General features: G+C 43.8%; 1 protein-coding gene across 4 annotated transcripts in view; it reads right to left on the reverse strand.

Annotated features, from left to right (window-relative positions):
• Positions 1 to 12970, reverse strand: part of HMOX2 (heme oxygenase 2) — a 27977-nt gene continuing 15007 nt past the window's right edge. For 2 of the 4 annotated variants that reach the window (XM_075179091.1, XM_075179092.1), the window contains exons 2-6: positions 6186 to 6297; positions 5178 to 5295; positions 2106 to 2597; positions 1479 to 1599; positions 1 to 1397 (exon numbers count right to left, since the gene is read on the reverse strand). In XM_075179091.1, coding sequence (XP_075035192.1) covers positions 1279 to 1397; positions 1479 to 1599; positions 2106 to 2597; positions 5178 to 5295; positions 6186 to 6277 — 942 coding nt within the window. In that variant the 5' untranslated portion in view covers positions 6278 to 6297 and the 3' untranslated portion in view covers positions 1 to 1278. Of the gene's footprint in view, positions 1398 to 1478; positions 1600 to 2105; positions 2598 to 5177; positions 5296 to 6185; positions 6298 to 6632; positions 6831 to 8020; positions 8128 to 12970 lie in introns of those variants that run through there. The other 2 variants (XM_075179090.1, XM_075179089.1) reach the window with 2 other exon arrangements.

Below are 12970 nucleotides of genomic sequence, written 5' to 3' on the forward strand. Positions count from 1 at the left end.
AACCTTTAACACTATTTATTCTTTCAAGCATAAACAGAACCACAGTATATTAAAGATATTTCATCAGATCATTAAAATATTAAAATGTTCTAGTCACCTTTAATATATAATTCCATACTTCAACCGTATGGCGTATTAAAAGAAAAATGCTTAAAAGACAGATTGTGAATATATAACATAACGGTTAATGTGCAGAAAACAAAATAAACCCCCCATCATCCTAAACAGCGGGAAGCAGACATTTTCTGGTCTGAAGCCTATCGATTCGATGGGAACTGGCGACGTGGCCGGGAAACAAAATGGCGTCACTAATTCTCATGGTTATTGGCTCAGCACACAAGATGGCTGCCTTCGCCGTGTGCAGTATAAATTAAACGAGAATCACCGAGTTAAGTACCCTACACATTTAGTGTTGTCAAATTTAAAAGCAAGAGACAGGTCGACAGATGCCGGCTTTAACAAAAAGGATAGGTGTGGAAGCCAGGCTTTAGTCAACGTGTCAGATTAAGTGAGCGAAAAGACTGGCGGCCATTTTGTCACTACAGTGCAATCTCTCAATAACTGAAATACCTGAAGAAAAAAAAGAAACCCACACAAGATGAGACCTCCCATGGCAGCAGCAAGTCGTAATACTTCCATTTCATATATCATAACCGTCTTTGGGAACATTGCATATATGGTGATTGCTTTATATGGCTACATCCTCTTAATACACTTGGAAAACGCTAAGTAACACCAGTAAGAAGTCACGCATGTTAGCTACGGCCATGCTTGTATTATACAGTGCAATATATTTGTAGTGGCGTTACATTAGGTGTACCAGAGATTTCTGACGTAGGTTAACCGATCAGGTGCTTCCTGCCTATGCTCTCTGGCCAAGGCAAGATCAAATAATTGTCCAGAACTTCTGGCATTATCGGGGTTCGGTTGTACTAAATACACCCTGTGGAGAGTCCTTTGGGTGCCGCGGTTCCAGCAGTCTAGGGATTAGGCAGAAGGTCTTCACCGCATCGTATAGTCCGTGAATAAGGAGGACACAGCACTGTTGTCAGTGAGGTGGCAGCAGGAAACCACTGTGCTCAGGGTCATGAAGTCAGGCCCAGCACGGCTGGACATACGTCTTTAGGGGAATTACAGAGGATTCTGGGAATGTAAGAGGGAGGAGAGGACTGTAGATGACCGTAGGGCAGCAGAGACCAATGGACCTTCACATCCTATGGAGAATCCTTGTCCCAGTCTACATGAAAAGTCCAGAGTTGTTTTGGCATGTGACAGGGATCACATCAAGTACCAAGCGATGGTGGCGGCCAGGGCGGCGGCGCAGGCTGCCAGCAGTACTTTCACTTCAGGACGAGCTGCTAGAGCCAGCGTGGCATGGAAAGGACAACCTGAAGATTCTGTGGGAGAGAGGGAGAGCATGGTAACAAACCGCACGTTGCTGTGTACGGTCTTATAACCGTGATGTAACAGTCACTCACCTTGCTGGGTAGCATAATATGGGCATTTGCGGATATCTCCTTTTGCACCGTGCAGCGGGAGCCCAGCGTCCTGTGCCTCATCAGGGATTGAAGTCCCCATTTTATCCAACTCCTCAAATATCTGCAGGAAAGAAATGTGAAAAAAAAAAATATATAAAAAAAAATGTGAGTTGAACGAATATTGCATGAGAACGCAGCCTATCAATTCACTAAGAAGCATTGACATCACTGAGGCATAAGGCACAAGGTACCTCGTGCCTCAGTGTATGGACAGTTGCTAGTGTATTAGTGGGCAGCAATATTATGAATATTGGCTCAGTACGCAGGCCACCACTGTGTTTAGGCAATTTTGTCAATGAACCAGGATCCTAGAGAGGAAACCAAGAACCAATTGGTTCCCGATACCCTGATTACAGCATAAGGTTTAAAGTGAACGGCATGGCCTGCAGTAACTTCTCCCAGCAGCAGAGGGCAGTATTGGGCGTCTCCTGCCTACAGCACTATTAGATCCAGGTTACACCGAATCCTTCAGTGCTGGCAGAAGGAGACAGCTTGGGTGTGGATAGAACCATTAGACCTATGATCTGAAGGATAGCAGTACCAATAAGCAGGTTTTAGCTCACTTACCTGCATATTAAACAGGAAGGCTCTTTTGGCCTCCTCTATGATGCTCTCCTTGGTCTCAGAGTCCAGGTCTAGGGTGTTCAAACGGGCCCTGTACAGCTGCTTGAACTGGGTGGCTCTGGTGACATTATCAAACACATAGAACTGGATTCCCTCCTCGGTGCTGGGCAAGTGCAAGGCTCTCTGAGCGACCTTCCTCAGGACCTGACCTCCGGACAGATCCCCCATGTACCGTGTGTAGGCGTGAGGTACCAGCAGCTCTGGTCTGTGATGACCCAGATGGTGGATCCGATCCACGTAGTCCTGTGTGGCCTCCGAGCACTGGATGAGATCCTCCCAGCCTTCTCCATAGAAGTAACAGAGATCTTTCTTCAGAACCTCCGTCCGGTGCAGTTCTAGCGGGAAGTACATGGGAGCAATGGCCATGTTCTCCTTATTCCGGTCTAACTCCTCCTCCAGCGCAGAATACGTGTAGTACAGCGCAACCGTGGCCAACTGTATATGGGAGACACACACAACATGGAGTTCAAAAGCCTTCTACTTTACCGTGGTCTCCTTTCATAAACTATAATACTCAATAATCCTAAAGCAACATGTCCTATGTAAATACAGATATACACTACGATTTAATATCTGTGGTTATATCACTTTCTCTCCAAGACTATATTGATATTAAGATCACTTTTATTTTAGAAGGATATTGTATATACCACCATACAGGCCAGGAGTATGCCTTTGCAGAGCTAAAATGCCTTCAAAGTTAACAAACCACACATTAGGTATCGCGATACTCAGACTAAGAAAATGGACTGTGTAAAAGCATCACAGAACAGAAAGGAATTATAGCATTTATGACGTCAATTAGAGTGACAACAGTAGAATGATTATAGGGCAAACAAAAAGCATTCAACTGCTTAGTCATCAATTAAGTATAGGTTATTAGGAAATGCTTAATGGGATTATATACCAAGGACTGTAGATTACAAAGTCGGCTGTACTTGTATAAATTCTTACAGATCATACCCAAGTGGCTACGTCACGCATATATTACAAAGCCAGGCCCTGCATTGTACTGAAGTTTTGCAAGTCGAATAAATTATTATCCAGAATGGAAGAATTATTAACCTGTTTAACAAGTCTACTCACTTTTACAACATCAACTCACTGAAATTACATGCTGGAGGCACCGGGTATGTACGAGACCTACCCAAACAATGACTACATAAACGTAACAGCATATTACCAAGCTGACGAATCATTTTTAGTAGGTTTCACCTTTATCTTTCAGGTCTACCCATTCATAGGCTGCATTTTCATACCGGTTCAGCCTTTTGATATTACTGGTTTCTTGCTCATACAGAGTGGCTCGGTCCACAAAATAGCAAACTGTAGTCTTTAAGTGACAGGATAGAGTTATGGGACCGAGGCTTAAGCTACATATACAGAAATAATGGTGTAAGTAAATGCAGTGAGGAACGTGATGTAGATTAGAGGAAAGAGTTTAGTTTGCTGTGCACAAAATGGCATGAAATTCTCTACAACCGAAATATAGACACCAATCAGCCACAACATTAAAACCACCCGCCTAATGTGCTGTAGGTCCCCTTGTGCCACCAATACAGCTCTGACTTGTCAAGGCATGGACTCCACAGGACCTCTGAAGGTGTCCTGTGGTATCTGGCACCAAGAAGTTAGCAGCAGATCCTTTAAGTCCTATGGGAAATTGAGGCCAAATCAACACCTTGAACTCTGTCATGTTCCTCAAATCATTCCTGGACATTTGTGCCGTGTGGCTTGGCACATTATCCTGCTGAAAGGGGCCACTGCCATTAGGCAAGACCATTGCCATGAAGGGGTTTACTTGGCTGCAACACAGTTTAGGAAGGTGGTACGTGTCAAAGTAACATCCACGTGAATGCCAGGACCCAAGGTTTCCCAGCAGAACACTGCCTCTGCCAGCTTTCCTTCTTCCTATAGTGCATCCTGGTGCCATCTCTTCCCCAGGTAAATGACGCACCCGGCTGTCCACATGATTTAAAAGAAAAAGTGATCCATCAGACCAGGCCTCCTTCTTCCATTGCTCCATGGTCCAGTTCTGCCCTTTGTAGGTGCCTTCAGCGATGGACATGGTACTCTAACAAGTCCGTGGCAACGCAGCCCCATACGCAGCAATGCACGGTGTGCCGACACCTTACCATCATAGCCAGCATTAACTTTTTCAGCAATTTGTGCTACGGTAGCTCTTCTGGGGATTGGACCAGACGGGCTAGCCTTCACTCCCCCAGTGCATCGATGAGCCTTGGACACCCATGACCCTGTCACCGGTTCACCAGTTGTCTTTCCTTGTATGACTTTTGGTAGGTACCAACTACAGCATACCGGGAACACCCCACAAGGTCTGTTTTGGAGATGCTCTGACCCAGTTGTCTATCAATCACAATTTGATCCTTGTCAAAGTCGCTCAGATCCTTACGCTTTCCCCATTTTTCCTGCTTCCAAAACAACAACTGTTCACTTGCTGCCTAATATATCCCACCCCTCGACAGGTGCCATTGTAGTGAGATAATCAGTGTTATTCACTTCAACTGTCAGTGGCTTTAATGTTGTGGCTAATTAGATATAGATTTTAAATTTTCCAAGCAATTTTCTCTGTCCCTTCATCATCATCATCATCATTTATTTATATAGCGCCACTAATTCCGCAGCGCTGTACAGAGAACTCATTCACATCAGTCCCTGCCCCATTGGAGCTTACAGTCTAAATTCCCTAATATATACACACACTCACACAAAGACAGACAGAGAGGGAGACAGACAGAGACTAGGGTCAATTTTTGATTGCAGCCAATTAACCTACCAGTATGTTTTTTGGAGTGTGGGAGGAAACCGGAGCACCCGGAGGAAACCCACGCAAACACAGGGAGAACATACAAACTCCACACAGATAAGGCCATGGTCGGGAATCGAACTCATGACCCCAGTGCTGTGAGGCAGACGTGCTAACCACTAGGCCACTGTGCTGTCCCTTCCTTCTACATCATATTAGAAAACAATAAAGCAAAACCCTCCACCCACCTTAAAGACTTCACGCTTGATCTGACCCTTCAGAAAATCCTTCACAAACTTGGTATTTTGTGCCATATCATGAGATTCCTTCGTTCCCTCTTTGAGAAGTTCTGACAGGTCCGTGGGCCTAGGGAAACATAAGAGACGGAGATATCAAAAACCATTCTTGTATCCAACTTCACAACCTAGAAGTAAGACTCAGCAGGAGGGCAATGAGGTCCTAGACATTGTCTTGTAATATAATAGTGCGTATACTGCTTTGGTATACCTTAAGCTGTCCTAGAATGCTGCATTTTGCCGTTTTAAAATAAAAGAATTCACTATCTACTGTAAATATGGTTATTAAAAATCTCTTTATACATAGCTCAAAAATGCAAAGTGACATTCATAATAACTTACACTAGGGGGCGCATTTTTCCTTATAACACAAGTTTTTTTTAATGAATATATGAACATCACTTGTGTATTATAATATTATCTTTTATTTACCTTACACACCTCTTGAGCAGGGTCGGATAAATCCCTGGAGTGCACCTAAAAAACTACTGCCTTTGCCAAACTTAAGTTATTTGTATTGAGGTCAATGAACAGCTTCCTTGGCTTTTTAACAAATCTTGCTAGCTCTTCCATACTACTGACTTACTCCGGAATTGGAATGATTTTGTCCACCCCTGCACTGGAAATAGACCCAACTGAGATTTTGCACAAGAACCGTGTAGACGAATTTCAACACTACTCTGAACAACATTAGATAACCTGCAGCTCTACAAATGTTGTGTAGCTACAAGTTGCAGCATGCCAAGACTCATACATCGATAAACTCTGGATAGCCACATGTTAAGGTTTTAAATCACTGTTCTCTACCTGGCAATTAAACAAGTTTCAACAAATGGAATCATACGGCTGTTCATCCTACCACAATCAATCTATAATGCTCGTCAACAGAGCTAACAATCCAAAATGTAAAAACAACTGTAGACACATATGGTTGGTCCGCTGATATAGGAAAACACTTACCTAGGGACCTGGTTCTCTTCCTCTACCCTCGAAGCAGCATCGTAGAGTCCGTTTTCTTGTAGCTGACCACCGTACTCTTTTTCTGCAGACATGGCTCTTAAGGTGTTATTTTCTGCATGGAAAAATATATTAAGTTTATTTTAGGTGCAATAAAAGCAAAATGAGGAAACTAAAGAGACCAAAGGGTATATTTACTAAACTGCGGGTTTGAAGAAGTGGAGATGTTGCCTATAGCAACCAGAGTCTAGCTGTCATTTTGTAGAACGTATTAAAATGACAACTAGAATCTTATTGGTGCTATAGGCAACATCTCCACTTCTTCAAACCCGCAGTTTAGTAAATATACCCTGCAAATGTTTCTTGTTTGCGACAGAGTGCAAATGAGAATGTTAAATAAAAAGAAAACTAAATAACGGATGGACAAGGTACAGATCCCCTCCCCCATACATCAAATTTCCTGGCGAACAACAAGATATAAGCTCTTCTGTCCGGTTTCTTGCACGGATCCGTCCTTCCTCTTTCACCCAGAAGAGATTGTTTGAGCCTTTGTCTGTGCTGGAGATCATGTACACTGGAGAACTAGTAAACAGCAGCTGAATGCATCTGCAAATAAACACGACCAGCCGTGGCCAGTTCTGGGACGACACCACTGTGTTTTTGTTTGGCTATGCTGCAGTCAGGTTTTTTTCAATACAGGACAACCAGGCAAAAGCACAGGCTCAGCTAATTAAATTACCAGCACAATCAAGTACTCCCCTCCCCCCCCCAAGACAAAAGGTTTTGTAGTTCTAACATAGAAAAAACTACATATGACCAGAATAGGATCAAATAGTGGTGTATAATAACTACATGATATCAGACCAGAGTCAGGAGTGCTGCACCCAGTGACCACCACAACATGTCCCAATCATACATCATCAGGCACTATGAGCCCTTCACGTAACACAGGCCATACAGATAAGTGTTATTCAGTGATAATAAAATCATTTACAGCAATATTTTAAGCCTGCTTTGAGATAATTCACCTCTGGCTGTCATTGCTGGGACTTGTAGTCCCCCTCCATCAGCTAACAAGGCTTTGACTCTATACATGGTGTCTGGCACTGCTGGGACTTGTAGTTCCCCCCCAACAGAAGTAACAAGGCAATGGGCTCTTAAGATTGTGGCTGGCACTTGTTGTCCCCCAGCAGCCAACAAGGCTTTGACTTTATACATGGTGTCTGTCATTGCTGGGACTTGTAGTCCCCCAGCAGCCAACAAGGCAATGGTTCTATACATTGTGGCTGGCATTGCTGGGACTTGTTAGTCCCCCAGCAGCCAACAAGGCAATGGTTCTATACATGGTGTCTGTCATTGCTGGGACTTGTAGTTCCCCCAGCAGAAGTAACAATGCAATAGCTCTTAAGGTTGTGTCTGGCATTGCTGGGACTTGTAGTCCCCCAGCAGCCAACAAGGCAATGGTTCTATACATTGTGGCTGGCATGCTGGGACTTGTAGTTCCCCCAGCAGAAGTAACAATGCAATAGCTCTTAAGGTTGTGTCTGGCATTGCTGGGACTTGTAGTCCCCCAGCAGCCAACAAGGCAATGGTTCTATACATTGTGGCTGGCATGCTGGGACTTGTAGTCCCAATCCATCAGCTAACAAGGCTTTAGCACTATACGTTGTGTCTGTCATTGCTGGGACTTGTAGTTCCCCAACAACTAACAAGGCAATGACTCTATACATGGTGTCTGGCACTGCTGGGACTTGTAGTTCCCCCAGCAGAAGTAACAAGGCAATGGCTCTACAGGTTGTGTCTGGCATTGCTGGGACTTGTAGTTCCCTCATCCTCACCTGCGCTGTCCCTGGCCCGGGAGTGACGCTGCGATCTGTAATCCTGACACAATAATAAGGCCTAAAGAAAACAGGAAGTGCGCGTTACCACAGCAACAAGCATCAGGGGCGGGGCCTGACGCACAACAACCGCAGCGGGTTGTTTTTTTTTCAGCAACAAACTTTATTGACAAGTGAACAGAATGTTCCCAGATGAACAGGAATTCCCTCCATGCAGCAATAATTCCCACAGGAGAGTCAGACATCCCAGGGGTGGCTGCTGCTGGGTGAGAGCTGGGCAGGATAGGTGCTTGCACAGCTTGCTGGGACTTATGGTTCTACAACAGCTGGAGAGCCACAGGTTACCATATATGCATACTGTAGTCATCACATAGAGCACTGCAGATAGGGCAGTGATTTACTTAAACACTGGAGATAGACTTTTTCAGATATATGGTAGTGCACAGTGTGTATACTTTCTCTGTGTATTTGTCAATTTTCAGACTCAGGAAGATAAATCAGTGAGTTTCTCGCACTTTTACACAGTAACCCAAAATATACAATTTGTAATTCAGCTAGGTTAGGGATACCACATATTGAAATCCCAATTTTTTTTCCCCCATTTTCTTAGCTATGTCACACCTCCAGTAAAGCTAGATTATATTGCCTAGTATATAGTATGGCTCAGATTCTGATGTGCCCCCGGTACCAGTATAGGTGAGGTCTCTATCAGGCAGGCTGCCTCCTATGGGTTAGTCTGGCATTTCTGGTCTGCCTGTCTGATAAACCCAGTCAGCAGGGCCCTTGCAACCTACCACTTCCACTATGATGGTGAGTGCCTTTATACATACATGTCAACAGCCTAAAAACAAGGGTTACCAAGGCCTACATGATCATCATCATTTATTTATACAGCGCCACTAATTCCACAGCGCTGTACAGAGAACTCACTCACATCAGTCCCTGCCCCATTGGAGCTTACAGTTTAAATTCCCTAATATAGACACAGACAGACAGAGGTAGAGACTAGGGTCAATTAACCTACCAGTATGTTTTTGGAGTGTGGGAGGAAACCAGAGCATCCGGAGGAAACCCACGCAAACACAGGAAGAACATACAAACTCCACACAGATAAGGCCATGGTCGGGAATCAAACTCATGACCCCAGTGCTGTAAGACAGAAGTGCTAACCACTTTGCTACTGTGCTGCCTATGATCTGACTATTTATTTTCCCAGGACTACTCACAAATGTCTAAGGGTTGCATCTCTCTGGGTGATCGAGAAAGGCAATAGCCCAGACAGAGTTTTTGTGAAGACACTTATACCTCCCTGAATATATACTTTTGGTGTGAAAATTTGAACTACATCATATATGCAGTGTTACTGCCATCTTGTGGTAGCTGATCGTTCAACCCACTAAACTAATCTGCTCTATCTCCTCTCCATTTTACATTGTGTTTTAGGATAAGAGATTTAGTAAACGGAATTCTTATCCAATAAATTCATACTACAATGACACCTATAATCATCGATCACCTCCTGATGTCATTGGCTGTTTAGACCTATCATTACTCCGAGAACCATTAAAAGCTTAATGCTCTAACTCAACTCTAATTGTAGATGGGCAAGGACAAGAAAGGTCCTTCTAAAAATGAGCCAAGAGAGTAACCGGTACACCTCATCGCTCTGACTTACATAAGGTCTATCAGGAACACCTGCCATGGATGACTATCTCCCTCCGTCCTTTCCAGCCCCATCAACTAACTCCGATTCGCGATCCATAACTGAACGACCAGTCTCAACTTTCCGAAGGGAACTCATCATCATCATCATTTATTTATATAGCGCCAACATATTCCGTAGCACTTTACAATTGGGGACAAACACATTAAACTAATAAACAAACTGGGTAAAACAAAGAGATGAGAAAGCCCTGCTCGCAAGCTTACAATCTATGGGACAATGGGAGTTTGATACATGAGGTTAAGTCTACATTTTGCATTTCGGCCCAGCCAGACAGCAAAGGTAAAAGTGACTCATAAGCTAAATGATCCCGTCACAAAACAATGTTGGTCAGGGGATAGTTGTCTTGTGTGAAATTGTGTAACGGGTGGTAATAGGGTAATGTAAAGAGGTTAAGAGGGTGGTTGAGGAATATTATAAGCTTGTCTGAAGAGGTGGGTTTTCAGAGAACCCTTGAAAGTTTGTAGACCAGAGGAGAGTCTTAGGGCTAGATTTACTAAGCTGCAGGTTTGAAAAAAATGGGGATGTTGCCTATAGCAACCAATCAGATTCTAGCTTTCATTTATTTAGTACCTTCTACAAAATGACAGCTAGAATCTGATTGGTTGCCATAGACAACATCCCCACTTTCTCAAACCCGCAGCTTAGTAAATCTAGCCCTTATTGTGCGAGGGAGAGAATTCCATAGAGTGGGTGCAGCCCGAAAAAAGTTCTGTAACTGGGAATGGGAGGATGTAATGAGTGTGGATGAGAGACGCAGATCTTGTGCAGAACGGAGTTGCCGAGTTGGGAGATATTTTGAGACAAGAGAGGAGATGTATGTTGGTGCAGCTGCTCAAATATCTAGCAATTTTTTTACAAAACAGAATTGACACTCTAGATAATAGAGGTCGTAGGAGCAATCTGCATGTGAGAGGATTCCCGGAGGATTTCCTAACTCAAGGCTTGGTTGGCATATTAACAAACATCAGAACGGGATCCAAATGAACTTATTACGTTTGACAGCGCTCAGAGCACTCCGCCCAAGAGGTGTAGAAATTGAAAGACGAAGAGATGTAATCTGTAGGCTCCACTACTTTGCCCAGAAGGAAGAGATACTCAATAAAAAGTAAGACGTCTGGCAGACATAGAATTCAATAGCTATAGAATACAAATTTATCAGGACATACCCTCCAGATGCGCAGAATGCTGAAGACCCAGACTGACCAACTCCTTAGAAACAACATCAAATATAGATGGGGATTCCCACTTAGACTACAGGTTACACAGAGTGAGGTCTCAGTGATTGTCCATGAGCCATCAGATCAGGATTCCTTCTGCAATGCCCTCGGCCTACAGAAAATTTCACTAACAGAATGGAAAGACCACCAGCAGCTCCTATCTTCACCTACTTCATCCATGGTGGCCGTATAGATGCAAGCCTAGGAGAAATACGAAGAGTTGGCAGTGCTCCCGATGCCGAGGGTTTCTGGGAATGGTCCACAATGCTCACCTGACTTTCTCCAGACTTCACAGAATTCTAAAGTGAGGGGTCTTGGCCAACATTCTCTACGATGGTTATTATTGCCCTTACAGTTGTGTATTCTCTTTGATTCTCTTTCTTTCCACATGCAGAAAAGCATGGACAGTGCAGAACGTTGGATGGCGACATGGGGGGCCAGTGATTATGCAGATCCTGCAGCCCATCACCACCCCCTTTTTTCTTTCCCCCGTCTTGTATATTAATGTAGGTTGTGTCTTCCGACTACTATAAGTTGTGATCTATATGTTCCTCATCTTCTTCAAATGACCAGACTTAAATATAATAGCCCACTACATTATGCCTCATTCCTACTGCCCCCTACTAGGAAAACAGGATCTTAGCTCTCACCAGCCCCCGGTGACCCCTTCTTGCCGCATACACATATCCTACACATGCATGTAACCTTTACATCCTTTAGTTTCAGGAGTGGTTTAGAATTCACTACATTGCTTATGTGTTTTTGGTTATTTGGTTCAATGTAATTTGGTTTTCAACCCCTCACCCCTGGCACCCTGTCCTTCCCTTCCCATTTATGTCCATCATACCTCCTTCTCCTCCTCTCAAAGCCTAGTCCTCAGTTACATGGCTTCCTTTGACCTAGCTAAAGGTCAGGCAGGATGGTGGTAATAAAAAAATCATCTGGCTAATTGAATATTCATGGCTACAAAACTCCCAATTGTCTCTATCAATGCCTGTATAGTGAAACGCATGAAGACATTTTGCTTTATCATACCTCTAATGAACATTTCCAGAATACGCACATATCTCACACAAGACAGCGGAAAAACCTTAATTCATGCACTCATCATCTCCCGCATAGACTATTGCAATTCCCTCCTTACTGGTCTTCCCAAAGTCAGACTTGAATCGCTACAATCTATTTTGCACGCAGCGGCTAGATTGATTTTCCTTGCAAACCGTTCTTCCTCTGCTGAGCCACTCTGTCAGTCTCTACATTGGCTGCCTGTATTTCAACGAATCCAATATAAAATTCTTTTACTAACATACAAGGCCGTCAACAAAATTGCACCGACACACATCTCCTCACTTGTCTCAAAATATCTCCCAACTCGACACCTCCGTTCTGCACAAGATCTATGTCTCTCTTCCACTCTCATCACATCCTCCCATTCTCGGTTACAGGACTTTTTTCGGGCTGCACCCACTTTGTGGAATTCCCTCCCTCGCACAGTAAGACTTTCCTCTAGTCTTCAAACCTTCAAGCGTTCTCTGAAAACCCACCTCTTCAGACAAGGTTATGATATTCCTCAACCACCATCTTAATCTCCCTAGATTACCCTACTACCACCCTCTACACAGCTAACACAAGACAACAACCCTCTGACCAACATTGGTACACACACAGCCCACTCAATACTTTTACCTTTGCATTCTAACTGGTCCATTGGGCAATATGATGTAGCACATGCCCTTGTGTTTCAAACTCCCATTGTCCCATAGATTGTAAACTTGTGAGCGGGGTTCTCTTACCTCTCTGTCTGTATGTATTACCCAGTATTGTCTTATTAATGTTTGTTCCCAATTGTAAAGCGCAACGGAATTTGCTGGCACTTTATAAATAAATGTTGATGATGATGTGGGGCTAACAATTATAATCACTGCTGTTTGTATGAATGGTTCCCCCAGATAGGACTTAGACTGTTTGTGCAGCAGATTAGCCAGCAATACATTGAATGCGTTATTA

Source organism: Mixophyes fleayi, chromosome 7 (genome assembly GCF_038048845.1).
Source record: "Mixophyes fleayi isolate aMixFle1 chromosome 7, aMixFle1.hap1, whole genome shotgun sequence".
NCBI lineage: Eukaryota > Metazoa > Chordata > Amphibia > Anura > Limnodynastidae > Mixophyes > Mixophyes fleayi.